Genomic DNA, 16422 nt, shown 5'->3' on the forward strand with positions numbered 1-16422 from the left:
AATAAACACTTGCTGAAAGAAAAGCTCAGGCCGGACATGATGAGGTCCTTAACTATGTCTGCCAGCAGCAACGCTTTCAACTGCTGTCGCTTTTACATTTTGTATCCTAAATGCTGTCCTCTGAAACTCCAACGTGCGATGTGTTCTTATTTTTTTAGAGGAAGGAATAGCAAAAATAAAATAAAAATCCAAGAAAGTAATTGTAAGATGCCGCTATAGAAGGGGGGGAAAGGAGGGGTAATGGGAAACCATAGCGATGTTCTGATATGGGTAGGACTTGGGGTGTGTTTGTGTATTTTCAATTTCTTGTCCACTAGATGGTGGAACAGAGTCCCTATCCTGGCAACAGAGTTCTTCATCAAAGGTTACAGGTTCTCTCACAACGCCCACGCAGGGCTTTGCACGTGAAGGAAATCACCCAATAAGTTAAATTTTTTCAAGGCTTCCGCTTGTAAAGCAGAAAGATGAAACGACAAGGGAGGCAAATGTTAGGGAGAGGTGAGAAGGGATGAGAAATGCGGAAAGACAAGGAGCAGGGGAGCTAAACTACATTTCCCAGGAAGCCACGGGCGCACCTGCCACACCCACCACGCCTGTTACGGCGCTCGCGACCCTGTCGTCCATCCACTACCCCAAGGAGCACAGAGAAGGGCACGGAGTCTCCACTGGTGCAGCAGCGGCGGCGGCTCCAACCCGCCAGATCGTCCTGCTGAGCCACTACCACTCCACCCTGCGCTCGTAGAGCCGAAGAGACACTTACCGCTGCCCGTCTGCTCCCGCGAGCCACGTGACCAGCTCGGGTCATGTGACTCCAGAGCCTGGCGGCTGAAGTCAGTTACCCTGGTAACTGCTGGGTCCCCTCAGAACGTCCGGGAAAGCGGGGAATTCAGAAGCAAAGGTAGGTGAGGCGTGGATACTTGCTTTCCACTCGGTTCAGCAGGGCCCAGACTGTGCTCAGACCCGCTGCTCAAGGCTTTAATTTCGGGTCTCTCCCTTTCTCCCCCCGGCTCGGCTGCGGGCGCGTCTTTGTCTTCCCGCCGACTCCGGAGCCCGCGCTTCCTGGGGCCTGGGACCCTCTGAGTGGGACCCGCATTTGACCCACAATTTGGGGCCAAGCCCTTAACCGCCCACACACTGAACTGAACAGAAATGCAAATGAGGGGGAGGAGGTGTTACCGCGCAGGCTGAGCAAGGTATTGTCCAGATCTCCACACCTCCCGCCTCCACAAAAGGAAGCTGAGGTCGGAGCTGCCTTATAGAGTTACGGTCCAGAAGCTGGCGCAGATCCGAAGTTGGGTTCTTTAGGGAGACTGGGGAGAGTTGAGCATTGCAAGTCACCATTGCGTAGTTTTTGTTGACCTTCCCTCCATCCAAGAGAAACATAATGTGTTCTAATTTGCTCCAATGACTTTGTTTTAGGTAAATTCTGAGTCTTAAGGTATTAACCCAGAAATTTGTATCTGGAAACGCCCCCATATCAGGAAACAGTCTATTTTTCAAAACTTTTTAATATGGATTGATAAATAACTAGCTGAATGATAAGTTGGCACAAACTCTGTCCTGCGCTTTGCAAAAGGGAAACAGTCTTTTGGATTTGCTAGTTTTTACTTTTTAAAAGTTTCCTTGAGAAGCCCTGGTTTGTTTAAGGGATGTTAAATAACAAACACACACACACACACACACACACACACACGCTAATATGCATAGATTTAGGAAATATTCTTGAGGCCACTTTTTAACAACTGGATGTTAAGAAAGAAAATGTACTTCTCAACTCTAAGTCAAACTGTGAAAGCTGCTTTTCCAAATCAGTTTTATTAATGAGTTAGAAATCTCTTGTCCAATTTACTGGTCAGCAATTGTGTGTATATGCTAAATCATAAGAGAAATGTCTGAAGTTCAAGTCTGACAGTTTTTATAATGTGATTTGGATTTCCTTAAAGGATGTTTATTATCTCTTGCCATTTAGTGTTTCCAGTGTTGTAAATACTTTGGAATGTTTACTTTGGGAAGGGAAAATTATTGATAATGGCCCACTATTCCAAAGAAGAGCTGGATGAAGAGTTTGAACAGTTCATGAAAGAGGTAAGTTTATATTTTTAAAAGCTATATTGTAAATTGTCCCACAAGAAACTCATTCTTCTAGGATGATATCAGCCTATCATCAAGCTCTGTCATCTGTTTCCAAAATATATCTATCATCCCTCTAGTTCTCTCCCTTTTCACTGCAACTTACCTAATCCAGGACACCATCATCTCACTAGGCTACTGCAACTGTTCCTACGTACTGTCCAAGCGTTCCTTCACCACACTGCTGCCAGCGTGGTTTGTGACCATAACTCAAGACTCTTACTCCCAGTGGAAAACCCTATTGGCCTCCCCTCACATACAGAGTAAAATCCAGACTCCTTTCTGTGGCTTACAAAACCCTGGATGATTTTGCCCATGCCCACCTCACTGACTATACACTGCTCTTCCCCCTTTTCCATTCATGACTTTTTTCTCCTCCAGACACGCCAAGCTCATTTCACATTAGGAGCTTTGTACTGTTCCCTCTGCCAATAATGCTGTCTATTCCTCTATCCTTTACCTGGATGGTGAAGATCTCTTTTTAAAATCACTACCTAAGAGGTTTTTTTCTGTTGATCCAGTAAAAAAGTAACTACCAAGTTCCTTCTTATACCATGTACTTAATTCTCCATGTAGCTCATTCTCCATGTAGCTCTTAGAACCATTCATTATTCCACTTGTTTAGCTCTCTTTTCTGCCTCCCATAAGAATGAATGGTCTTTGACATGACAGCTGTATTTTTTTTTTATTGAAGTATAGTTCATGTACAATATTATATTAGTTCAAACAGTGATTCAATTTCTATAGATTATACTCCCTTTAAAGTTATTATAAAATACTGGCTGTACTCCCTGTGCTGCATGATATATACTTGTAGCTTATTTATTTTATTCATAGTAGTTTGTGCATTTTAATCCCTACCCCTACCCCTATTTTGCCCCTCCTTCCTCTCTTCCCACTGGTACCCACTAGTTTGTTGTCTATATCTGAGTCTGTTTTCTGCGTTGTTATATTCATTTGTTTTATTTTTTTAGATTCCACATATAAGTGATAACATACAGTATTTGTTCTTTTCTGACTTATTTCACTAAGCATAATACCCTCCAGGTCCATCCATGTTGTTTCAGCTGACAAAATTTCATTCTTTTTATGGTTGAGTAACATTCCATCATATATCTGTATACCACACCTTCTTTATCCATTCATCTGTTGATGAACACTTCCATATCTTTGATAGTGTAAATGCTGCTGCTATGAACATTGGGATGCATTTATCTTTTCCAGTTAGTGTTTTTGTCTTCTTAGGATATATATCCAGGAGTGGAATCACTGGATCATATAGTAGTTCTGTTTTTAGTTTTTTGAGGAACCTCCATACTGTTTCCATAGTGGCTGTACCAATTTACATTCCCACTAATGGTGTACAAGGGTTCCCTTTTCTCTGCATCCTCACCAGCATTTGCTATTTGTAGCCATTCTGACAGGTGTGAGGTGATACCTATTTGGGGTTTTGATTTGCATTTCCCTGATGATTAGCGATGTTGAGCATCTTTTCATGTGCCTGTTGGCCATGTGTATGTCTTGTGCCCATTTTTTAATCAGGTTGGGTTTTTTTTTTTTTTGATATTGAGTTATATGAGATGTTTGGATATTAACCCCTTATTGGTCATATGATATGCAATTGTTTTCTCCCGTACTATAGGTTCTTTTCATTTTATCGATGGTTTCCTTTACTATGCAAAAGCTTTTAAGTTTGATTAGGTCCCATATGTTTAGTTTTGCTTTTGTTTCCTTTGCCTTAGGAGACAGATCCAAAAAAATATTGCTACAATTTACGTTAGAGTGTTCTGCCTATGTTTTCTTCTAGGAGTTTTATGGTTTCAGGTTTTATACTTAGGTCTTTACTCCATTTTGAGTTTATTTTTGTATTGATATATGGTGTGTGAAAATGTTCTAATTTCATTCTTTTACATGTAGCTATCCAGTTTTCCCAGCACCACTTACTTCAATAAGAGACTGTCTTTTTTCCAATGTAAATTCTTGCCTTCGTTGTTGTAGATTAATTGACCATAAGTTCACGGGTTTATTTCTGGGCTCTCTATTCTGTTCTGTTGATGGATGTGTCGGTTTTTGTGCCGGAACCACACTGTTGTGATTACTGGAGCTTCCTAGTATAGTCTGAAGTCAGGGAGCTTAATACCTTTAGCTTTGTTCTTTTTTCTCAACATTGCTTTGGCTTTTCAGGGTCTTTAGTTGTTCCATATAAATTTTAGGATTATTTGTTCTAGTTCTGTGAAAAATGTCATACATGTTTTGATAGGTATTGCATTAAATCTGTAGCTTGCTTTGGGTAGCATGGACATTTTAACAATATCAATTCTTCCAATCCATGAACGCGAGCTATCTTGCCATTTCATTGTATCATCCTCAGTTTCCTTCATCAATGTTTTATAGTTTTCAGACTATGAGTTTTTCACCTCCTTGATTAAGTTTATTCCTATGTATTTTGTTCTTTTGGATGTGATTTTAAGAAGGATGGTTTTCTTACTCTTTCTGATAGTTCATTATTAGTGTTTAGAAAAGTAACAGATTTCTGTATATTAATCTTGTATCCTACAAAGCTACTGAATCCATTTATTAATTCTGAGATTTTTGGTGAAGACTTCAGGGTTTTCTATATGTAGTATCATGCCATCTGCAAATACTGACAGCTTTACATCTTCCCTTTCAATTTGGAAGCCTTTTATTTCTTTTCATGTCTGATTGCTCTGGCTAGGACTTCCAATACTTTATTAAATAGAAGTGGTGAGAGTGGACATCCTTATCTTGTTCCTGATTTTAGAGGAAGCGCTCTCTGTTTTTCACCAATGAATATGATGTTAGCTGTGGGTTTGTCATAAATGACCTTTTTTACATTGCGATATGAGTTTAGATACCAAATTTGATGAGAGTTTTTGTCAGGAATGGATATTGAATTTTGTCAAATGCTTTCTCTGTATTTATTGAGATGATCATGTGACTTGTTAATGTGGTGTATCACATTGATTGACTTGCAAATATTGAACCATCTTTGCATTCCTAGAGTAAGTCCTACTTGATCATGGTGTATGATTCTTTTTATATATTGTTGAATTCAGTTTGCTAATACTTTGTTGAGGATTTCTGCATCTGTATTTATCAGAGATATCAGCCTGCAGTATTCTTTTTTTGTAGTGTCTTTGTCTGTTTTTAATATCAGGGTAATGGTGACCTTGTAGAATGAATTTGGGAGTGTCCTCTCCAGTTTTTTGAAATAAGTTGAGAAGGATATTAGCTTTTTATATGTTTGGTGAAATTCCCCTGTGAAGCTATCCTGGACTTCTGTTTGCTGGAAGTTTCTGATTACTAATTCAATTATACTACTAGTGATTGGTCTGTTCAGATTGTCTGTGTCTTCCTGATTCAGTTTTGGAAGATTGTATGTTTTTAGAAATTAATCCATTTCTTAGGTTGTCCAATTTGTTGACATGTAACTGTTTGTAGTATTCTCTTATGATTTTATTATCTGTGATATTGGTTGTTAGTTCTCCTCTTTTTTATTTTTTTTGTTTGGGTCCTCTCTCTTTTTTCTTGATGAACCCCTGGCTAAAGGCTTATCAATTTTCTTAATTTTGGGGGGGACTTCCCTGGTAGAGCAGTGGATAAGATTCCACTCTCCCAATGCAGAGGGCTCGAGTTTGATCCCTGGTCAGGGAACTAGATACCACATGCATGCTGCAACTAGGAATTCACATGCCATAACTAGGGAGCCTGCATGCCGTGACTAAGGAGCTGGTGAGCCACAACTAAGGAGCCCACGAGCTGCACCTAAGGAGCTGGCGAGCTGAAACTAAGGAGCCCTGGAGCCACAGCTAAGGAGCCCGTGTGCTTCAACTAAGGAGCCCGTGACTACACCTGGGGAGCCTGCCTGCCACAACTAAGACACCATGCAACCAAAAAACAAAAAGAAAATTCTTTATTATTTCAAAAAAACAGCTCTTGGTTTCATTGATTTTTTTAATTTATTTTATTTTTTTGGTCTCTATTTTATTTCCTCTCTGGTATTTATTATTTCCTTTCTTCTGCTGACTTTGGACTTTGTTCTTTTTCTAATTCCTTTAGATGGTAGGTTATGTTGTTTATTTGAGATTTTTCTTGTTTCTTAAAGTAGGCCTGTATCACTGTAAACATTCTTAGAACTGCTTTTGCTACATCCCATAATTTTAGAAAGTTGTGTTTTTATTTTCATTTGTCTTAAGGTATTTTCTGATTTCCTCTTTGATTTCTTCATTGACCCATTGTTTTTTTAGTAGCATGTCATTTAGTCTCCACATGTTTGTGTTTTTCCCATTTTTCTTCCTATAATTGATATCTGGTTTATACCATGGTGCTCGGAAAAAATGCTTGATATAATTTCTGTCCTCTTAAATTTGTTGAGACTTTTTTGTGGCCTAGAGTGTGGTCTGCCCTGGAGAATGTTCTATGTGCACTTGAAAATAATGTGTATTCTGCTGGTTTTACATGGAATATCCTGAAGATATCTATTAAGTCCATCTGGTCTAATTTGTCATTTAAGGCCAGTGTTTCCTTACTGATTTTCTGTCTGGATGATCTGTCCATTGATGTAAATTGGATATTAACATTCCCTACTACTTTTGTCTTATTGCCAATTTCTCCATTTATAGCTGTTAACATTTGCTTAATATATTTAGATGCTCCTATATTAGTTGCATATATTTTAATGAATGTTACATCCTCTTTTGTATTGATCCCTGTATCATTATACAATGCCCTATTTGCCTTTTGTTATAGACTTTGTTTTAAAGTCTGTTTTGTCTGATATGAGTATTGCTACCTCTTGTTTCCATTTGCATGAAATAACTTCTTCTAACCCCTCACTTTCAGTCTGTGTGTGTCTTTATCTCTGAAGCGAGTCTCTTGTAAGCAGCATATAGATGGGTCTTGTTTTTTTGTCCAATCAGCCACCCTATGTCTTTTTTTTTTTTTTTTTTTTGGCGGGAGGCGGGCCTCTCACTGTTGTACTGTTGTGGCCTCCCCTGTTGCGGAGCACAGGCTCTGGACACGCGCAGGCTCAGCGGCCATGGCTCACGGGCCCAGCCACTCCGCGGCATGTGGGATCTTCCCAGACCGGGGCATGAACCCGTGTCGGCAGGCGGACTCTCAACCACTGCGCCACCAGGGGAGCCCCACCCTGTGTCTTTTGATTGGAGCATTTAGTCCATTCACATTTAAAGTAATTATTGATAGGTATGTTCTTACTGCCATTATGTTACTTTTTTCTGGTTTTTTACTTATTCTCTGTTCTTTTCTCCTTTTTGTTTCTTCCCTTGTGGTTTGATGATTTTCTTTAGTGTTATGCTTGTGCTCCTTTCTCTCTAGTTTTTGTGTGTCCATTGTTGGGTTTTGATTTCTGGTTACCATGGGGTTCATATATGTTAATCTATGGTTATATCTACTTGTTATAAACTGGTAGTCATTTAAGTTCAAACACATTCTAAAAGTTCGACGCTTTTTCTCCCCTCCCCAACATTTTGTGTTTTTGTGTCATATTTTACATCTTCATGTTTATCCTTTACCTTTTTATTACAATTATAGCTGATTATACAATTTTTGTCTTTGAATCTTTGTACTAGCTTATTTAAGTGGTTGATACACAGCCTTTACTATATATTTGTCATTATTAGTGGGGTTTTTCTTTTCCTATACATGTCTACTTCTTGTAGCATTTTCTTTTCCACTGAGAGAAGACCCTTTAACATTTCCTTTAGGGTCAATTTAGTATTGATGAACTCTTCTAGTCTTTGCTTGTCTGAGAAGTTTTTCATCTGTCCTTTAATTCCAAATTATAATCTTGCTGGGTAGAGTATCCTAGGTTTTAGGTTTTTTCCTTTTGCACCTTAAATATATCATGCCATTCCCTTCTGGCCTGCAAAGTTTCTGCAGAAAAATCAGCTGATAGCTTTTGGGGGGTGGGGTTCACTTGTATGCAACTCTTTGTTTTTCTCTTGCTGCCTTTAGAATAATCTCTTTAACTTTTAACATTTTAATAACACTTTAATTGTGATATGTCTTGGTGTGGGTCTATTTGGGTTCATTTTATTTGGGACTCTCTGTGCCTTCTGTACCTGGATATCTGATTACTCATTCAGGTTCAAGAAATTTTCAGCCATAATTTCATCAAATAAATTTTCAACTCCTTTCTCTCTGACTTTTCCATCTGGGACACCTATAATATGAATGTTGGTACACTTGATGGTATCTCAGAGTTCCCTTAAATTGTTTTCATTTTTTAAATTTGTTTTTTTTTCCATGTCTGATTGGGTGATTTCCATTATTCTGTCTTCCAGATCACTTATGCATTCTTCTGTATCGCCTAGTCTGCTGTTAATTCGTTCTACTGTGTTTTTCATTACAGTTGTATTCTTCAGTTCTGGCTGGTTCTTTTATATTTTCTAGTTTCTTGTTAAAATTCTCACTGTGTTCATCTATTCCTTTTTCAGCATTCTTATTGCTAATGCTTTGAACTTCTTATCTGGTAAATTATTTATCTCTGTTTCATTAGTTGTTTGTCTTGTTCTTTTGTTTGAAACAAGTTCTTCTGTCTTCTCATTTTGTTTAACTTTCTCTGTCTCTATGAAATTAAGTGAAACAGTTACCTGTCCCCATCTTGAAGGGGTGCCCCTTTGTGGGAGTGTCCCTGTGCAGTCTGCATGTGCCTGGTGGCTTTGGTGGGAGAGCTGGATCTGACGTGAGCAGGAGTTGTGTCTTTCTCCAGGGTGTGCTGGCAGCTATCACTTTGGTAAGAGGTGGGACTGGAGAAGAAGGGGCTCAAGGCAGAGCCAGGTGTGAGCCAGGGCTTCTTCTCGCTCAGTGGCCAACACCACCCTATGAGGGGTGGGAGCGAGTCCCAAGGTGCTGGAGCAGAAGCCCTGAGGGTTGGGTCCCAGCTGGTTCTGTTCCCCATAAGCATGTACTCTTTCCTCTCCTAGCACTGTCACATTGTCATCTTTGCCCCAGAGAGGAGTAGTGCTGGAGCAAGAGGGGCTGGAGTAGGGGTTTGGCTTGGGCAAGGGCTTGTGCCAGGGCTTGTGCCAGGGTGGTCATAGGAAACCAGCCAGAGTCCCGTGCAGTTTCATTCTGCTTCCTCCACCTTGTTTCGGGAGTAAGGAAATATGTGCACACTCTTCACAAGCAGAGTCTTGGTTTCTTAGAGCCCCACTGTCGGTCCCAGTGGTTTTATAACCAGTTATGTGGACTCATCTTCCCAGTGGCAGACCCCAGGGCTGTGGCCCCCAATATGTGGTTCTAGCCACCTACTCCCCAGAGTGGGTTTCCAAGCCTTTTAATCCCCTTCCTTTTCTGTGTCCCTTCCCTGGGGAACAGGTCCTGACCTGATCACTTTTCTTCCCTTCCTACCCGATTCCATATGGGTCTTTCTTACAGCTTGTTCCACTTAACGTAACAATTTCAAGGTTCATTTATGTTGTCATATCTATCAGTACCTCATTCCTTTTTTTATAGCTGAATAATATTCCATTGTATGGATTTACCACATTTTGTTTACCTACTTATCAGCTGATGGACATTTGAGTTCTTCCCACTTTTTAGCAATTATGAATAATGCCGCTATGACAATTGTATATAAGTTTTTGTGTGGTTGTATGTTTTCACTTCTCTTGTGTGTATACCTAGGAGTGGGAATGCTGGGTCATATGGTAGCTCTATGTTTTTTGGAGGAACTGCCAGACTGTTTCCTAAACGGCTGTGCCATTTTACTCTCACCAGAAGTGTATTAGTAATATTAGGGTTCCAGTTTCTCCATATCCTCACAAGCACGGTTGTTAACTGAGTGGCCAGCTGTTTTGTTTTGTTTCGTTTCGTTTTTAATGATAGTAGCCTAGAAAGCAGTGTGGAAGATTGTCAGAAGTGAGAATACCTACTATGTATTAGACAGTAGGATGGTCATTCTCTGTTTCTTTGCTGATCTTTGCCACAGCCCTGCAAGGTCAGTGTCACCATGCTTGTTTTATATGTGTATAAACTGAAAAGAGGCGTAATTTTCCCTAAGCAACAGAACTAGCTTATTTTGAAGTTAAAAGTTTGAACTCAGATCTGTCTGGCTCCAAAAACTTACAGTTCTTCTTTCACACTTTTACGTAGCCATGGGTTTAGGAGGAGAAAACTGAATCTGAGGCAGATTGTCAGAGTTTGGTAAACAGCGAGAGGTAGAAAGGAGAGAGAAATGGAACATTTCAGGGTGACAGTGAAGTATAAGACTGTGTGGAAGGCGATGCAACTAAAATTCAGATGGAGTAAAGAATACTCTTTCTTTTCTCCTCCCCTCATCCTGCTTGGTGGTCAAGGAAGACAGTGAGTTCTTTTTGAAGATTTAAAAATGGCATTCTTACAAGTCATTGGGGTAGAGTTGTTTGGTTGGCAGGTGGAAATGTGTGTGTAGTCATCTCAGAAGTTTAAGAAGTGCCCCAGGTACCAAGGTCCTAGTTGGGGCACCATATAGAGTACTTGAAAGTGGACAGGCCTTAGTTAGAGAAACCCAAGTTTGAATCCCAGCTCTGTATCACTTACTGATAGTCGCAACCTGGGCAAGTTGCTTAACTTCTCTGAGCTTAACTTCCCCATCAGTAAATCTCTGCTGGATTATTTAAAGACTGAAATAACCTGAGTATAGATCCTGACATAGAGCAGGCAAGTAATTAATAAATGTTGATTTCTTCTCCAGAAAAAGTGTGTAGAATAAGGATAAAAAGGACCAAGAGTAGCGTCCTGGGGAAGTCTCATGTTAAAGAAAAGGGCAAAAGGGCCAAGAGCTATTAGAGTTGGTTAGGAAAGGTCACAGACGTGAAGTATAGCCTGGAGGAGGTGGTGCTTTGAGGTCAAAGGGAGAGATTTGCCTGAAGTGAGAGTTGGTCACCATGTCAAACTTCATGGTACGATCAGGGAGATGACTGACAGTCATCCTTTATTTGTGGCATGTAGGAGGCCTGTGGTGACTGAGGAGAGCTGTTTTGGATGGGGACCAGATTTTAAGGGGTTTAACAGTGACCTGGAGAAGTTAGAATGTACATAAAGGAAAGATGATAGGTAGAATGAAAGGGAGGTAGGAGTAAGGAACTTTACCTATTTACTTTGTTTTGTTTGTTTGTTTTCGTTTTTTTAAGTAGGGTAGACTTGAGTGTTCATTCTTTTTTTTTTTTTTTTTTCTTTTGCGGTACGCAGACCTCTCACTGTTGTGGCCTCTCCCGCTGCGGAGCACAGGCTCCAGACGCGCAGGCTCAGCGGCCATGGCTCACGGGCCCAGCCGCTCCACGGCATGTGGGATCTTCCCGGACCGGGGCACGAACCCGTGTTCCCTGCATCGGCAGGCAGACTCTCAACCACTGTGCCACCAGGGAAGCCCAAGTGTTCATTCTCATACTATACAATTATGCCAGGTGCTGTGCTAGGCCCTGGGGATGCAGTGATGAGCAAGTTTATAACCTGAGGGAAGGAGGGCAAGGAGATTGAGGAGGGAGTGAAGTGCAGAGATGCATTAGGATAACCCAGCAAGGGAGAACTTGGTGAGGCGGGAGGTGGCCCTTCTGCATGTTCTGGGAATGGAGGAAAGAATTGCTCTTCTGAGAGAGGAAAGCAGTGTCTTAACGGGTGAATTTAGTGGTGGAGTGAGGGGAAGGAGGAGGGTGGTTTTTGACCTAAGGTCTTTATTTTCTCTGTGAAGAGAGAGCCCAAGTTATTGGCTGAGAGTAAGGGTGGTAGATCAGGGTTAGAGTAGGGGTTTAGAATTGTAGTAAGATTTGAACCTGAAGAGTAGAAAAGGACAAATAAAAGTTTATTAAAGTTTATTAATCATTGTGACAAATGCAAATTTCTCTGGTAAACACCTCACACTCAGTTCTTCCTGGTCTTAGAATTTTGTGTCCTTCTAGAGTGATGCTAGGTGATTTTGCTCAATCATTATTTATTCTTAGACCGGAGATAATGTCTAAAAAAGGATTATATCCTTTTATTCCTTCCTGATTAGGTTTCTTGATCAAGTTTTTTATTTCTTTGTTGTTATTGTTGATGTTTTTCTCCTTGGTTCGTCTGCTTGTTTAATTCTGGGTATGAAATCAGTGTTCAGAGATGTATTCTTGATGTTTAAGTTATTTTGACCCCATATATCTAGAAATATATGAATTTATACATAATTGCTGAGAATGTTTAGGTGACAACTGAAATATCAGAGAATGAAGAAACATTTTCAGTGATAAATCTGGGATTCTTGAATTTCAAATTCACTAGCTTATATCTGATTTAGCTTTCAGATGATTCTTTCGAAAGTTCAAATAAAACACCTAGACAACCTAAAGAAGTGAAGAAGAATGATACAATGCCATGGTGGATAACTGAAGATGAATTTGAAGATGGTGGTAAATATTGCTGATTTTTAATTTTAAATTATTTGTCCACAGGGGGGCAGTCAAGACTTTTAATTCTGGATTTTCTTACCATGCTTTTAATAAATATATAAGGAAAATAATACTGATGGTGTGAATTTTTGAAGTTTGACTTGATTTTCATATTACTTTATGATATATTTCTTATATAATAGCAAATCTATGTTTCTGCATTATCAGATTATTTTACATTGAAATAATTTATTGTTACTCAATTTAAGATGGTGAATAATATTAGGTATATTTATATATTATCATGTTTAATGGTAAATTGATTTAAAGTGATTTAATAAAATATTCTGACAATGTATTAATGTCACTGCATTGGGAAGATTTTAACAAATCTGTAGATTTTAGTATTGCTCTCTGTTAATGACAGTAGAAAAAAATAATTTTATTACCTTAATGGTAAATAACTCATTACTGATCCTGTCTAGCACATGGGTTTATCTTTTTTGGAACTATTCCTACTCACATCTTTACAAATAGAAAATTACTCTCTGGGTGTTTTCTTCAGTATAGCTACTATATATGATACTGCTGTACTTGCAAAGATCCTCAGACTACCTCTGTTAAGTACCTACGTTCACACTATTTGTGTTATCACTAAGCACCATTTGATGAACTGATAGGATTTCTATATCTCTTCTTTTTCCTTGTGCTCCTTGACCCTCAACAGTAAATAAGAAATGTGTTTAATAAATAAATGTTACTGTGAATTTGATAGTCAATTCTCTGTTCTTCTTAACACTTTACAGTAAGGAATGGCCTTATTGAGAAGTTCAGTGTGTTTTCATAAATCCATAAACCACTCACAGTGCTAAAGTTTGCATGTGAAGAATTCTTTTTTAGAATCTTTCCCCCATTGATGCTTGAAAAGGATATGATTAAGTGCTATTGAAATAATTGACAATGATTTGTGACTTATTTAGCATTAAAATCTTTTTCTAGAAAGTAATGAATCAGGGGTGGAGTATGCAAACTCACCCTAAAGGGAAAGAATAGGTCCTAGACCAACACTTGAATGTAACCTGACTAAAGCTACTAAAATTTTTTTTAAAAGAATGTATCAATCAGAGTGGATTTGATTAGTAAAGGATGCAAAGGATATTTAGGAAGGAAACTTTGACAGTGTCCATTTAAACACAGGGGAAGAAAGTTTCTCTGCCCAAGGGTATAACCTGGTCCCTGGTTCAGTCACAAACATTTATTGAGTTCATGTTATGTTCTGAGTACTTGGCACTAGTATGCAAAGACAAAATATGATTCCTGCTATCAAGAGTGTAGAAGCTTCTAAGGGAGAATTAATTGAACACCCCTTTTGAGAGGAATGCATTCCCAATCTTACATAGACGCCATTAAACATCAACATTGAGCTACTTCAACCTTATAATTTTGCTTTCTCTTTCAGTTGCCATAAGGACAAAATGTTCTGCCTAGTTAGTGAAACCGTCTAATTCTCCTACTGCTTATACTCTTCATTGTAAATAACTGAATTGGATCTTGGTTTCAGTTGTATTAGTCTCTCATGAGGTTGGTTAGTGTGGGTCACATCCCTGAGTCCATCTTCAGAGCCGGGCTGAGACCCTGGACAGATGCCCCGATGGCACCCTGACCTTGGCATGTATGTTTTCATTTGAAGTGCCTATAGATATATCTCCTGATTTTCTCCAGCTGTGTGGAAGTTATTATTGGATCAGTTAAAACCATTATTCACACAGAGCCATAAACTAATTTGATTCTAAAGCCTTTCCAATAGGATGCTAAGTAGGAAATTGAGATCACAATTTGTAACTTCTCAATAAGGCTTCCTTCTAAGCAAAAGTGGTATTTTTCTAATCTTATTATTTGTATCATATGATATAGTTATTTTTTCCATATATCGGTTTTTTACAACAAGTATATACTGCTAAGATAAAGAAATTTTGATATTGTATAACTTTTCCAGTGTTTTCTAGTGCTTTTAGAATGAAGAACAAAACCCTACCCCCAGCCTATGAAGACGAGCATGGTCTGACCATTGACTCCTGCCCTGGGATTACTTCCCCAAGTGGCATGGTATACTGTATTAAGTACTTGTGCTTCAAAATAATTTTTTAAAAATCTTGTCTCATTATGCAAGTTTTTGAAATATTCCACTGAATAAGATGCACTGCAATCCAACAGAATTGTAATTTTTGTTTTGTGAATTTTTGGTCTGGTGGATTTTTATTTCATAAACCAGATTTATTTCATAGCTACTGTCTACTAGTATAACTAATATAACAGTATAACTAGTCTAAGCTAGTATAACAGTACTACTGTGTTGGCATAGTAGTCAAAACAATTCTCTTAACATTAATATCCAACTATATTAAATCCCATCCCAGGACTACTTGGAACACATGTAAGCTATTTGAAAACAAAGAAGACTCCTCAGCCTATTATGGAAATAGAAGAGGAATCTGCTGAAAGGATTCAGTTTCTTAAGAGCAGTGGAACCTCTATCTTAAGTGTTGACAGCTTAGAGGCCAATGGTAAGAATTGTGAACGATGTGAGTTGACAGGTTCATTATTATGCTTATAATCAGGATTTTTAGAAAAGTTAACTCATAACTATCTTGGAGCCTCCTTTACTGAAGCGTGTAGACAGATTTAATATCTTCCTAGAAGGTTTAGAGTTATATCTCTGGAGAAGCTTCATAGCCTTACGTATTATAATGAATATAAAGCTATATTTGAGTAAGAGATTAAATGAAGTATGTTTCAAATTTTTTGAAGTCTGACTGTGTAATGTCAATAAATGCATCATTAAAATTAATTTTTTCAAAATTCTATGTGTTAATGAAATATATTTGTGCTTTCCATTTAGAGGTAGTAGTTCCTGAGCTCAATCATAGCATTCTTGGATTGGACACATTAGCAGAGCAAGAAGAAAAAGAGCAGTTTTTTGCCAGGCTTGAGAAAGGCTTCACATCTTCCATTGATTACTCAAGATTAAATAAAGAATTGGATTCTAATGACTCCACACATTTTAAAGCTTTACACAGGTAATGTAAATACAATATAAACTAATCATTGAGTGATTTTTGTGTCTTTATATTTTTGAAAGGCTGGTAGATGCATGGAATTGAAGAGGTAAACATATAACAGGCAAAATTTAAATCTTATTTTTAATTCTATTTTCTCTTCATTATTTTGGTCAGGGGTAATGTGTGTGTGTAGAATATGATTTATATATACATATATATATATGTATATATATATGTGGGCTGGAAAACGTTGATGTGTATTTGAGAGCTTCTAGAGATCTGAAATTTCATGCATGAGGTACTTTTGAAATGAATAGCACATTGCCAAATAGACCTAACTAGAAAGGTAATTTATTAAGTGATTTTCCAGAGATAAGGTCAGTAAGAGAGTCCAGGTAGCTATTATAAACTCAGGGGAAATAGGAACAAAAAGGGACGGAGGAACCAGGGAGCAAATACCGATTTGGTTTGTGTCCTACCTTTGTGTATGGTTGACCCTAATGATTATTAGGAGACCTCATTTATCCTGGAAATTCTACTAGTTGACTGAGCTGGTGCCTTGTAAGTGCCGTAGACCTTTGGTATTCTCAAGACTTCTGTGAAACCTGATATCTTTAATTTTCTCAGTTAAAGTTTTCCATTTAATTTTTTAAATTATAAATGGAAGCCAGATTACAATTTTAAGATTTTAAGAACACCAAACTATATTTAAATTAAGGGTCAGGAGACTCATAACCTCTGGTCATTAGAGTGCCTGGTCTCCTCAAGATGCTCATTTTCTTAGACAGTGGACAAAGCAGTGGCCCTTATGAACTGTGCAGGGTCTGAGATTTTTACCCTACTTGCAA

At 38.5% G+C, this 16422-nt stretch overlaps 1 protein-coding gene across 3 annotated transcripts in view; it reads left to right on the forward strand.

Moving 5' to 3' along the window:
* The first annotated feature begins 640 nt into the window (after positions 1 to 640).
* The window catches only part of CEP162 (centrosomal protein 162), a 91974-nt gene continuing 76192 nt past the window's right edge, over positions 641 to 16422 (forward strand). For all 3 annotated transcript variants that reach the window (XM_082633335.1, XM_082633336.1, XM_082633337.1), the window contains exons 1-5: positions 641 to 898; positions 1970 to 2085; positions 12425 to 12536; positions 14933 to 15079; positions 15415 to 15592. In XM_082633335.1, coding sequence (XP_082489461.1) covers positions 2029 to 2085; positions 12425 to 12536; positions 14933 to 15079; positions 15415 to 15592 — 494 coding nt within the window. In that variant the 5' untranslated portion in view covers positions 641 to 898; positions 1970 to 2028. The remainder of the gene's footprint in view (positions 899 to 1969; positions 2086 to 12424; positions 12537 to 14932; positions 15080 to 15414; positions 15593 to 16422) is intronic.

This window comes from Mesoplodon mirus (assembly GCF_964341445.2).
Source record: "Mesoplodon mirus genome assembly, chromosome: 10".
NCBI lineage: Eukaryota > Metazoa > Chordata > Mammalia > Artiodactyla > Ziphiidae > Mesoplodon > Mesoplodon mirus.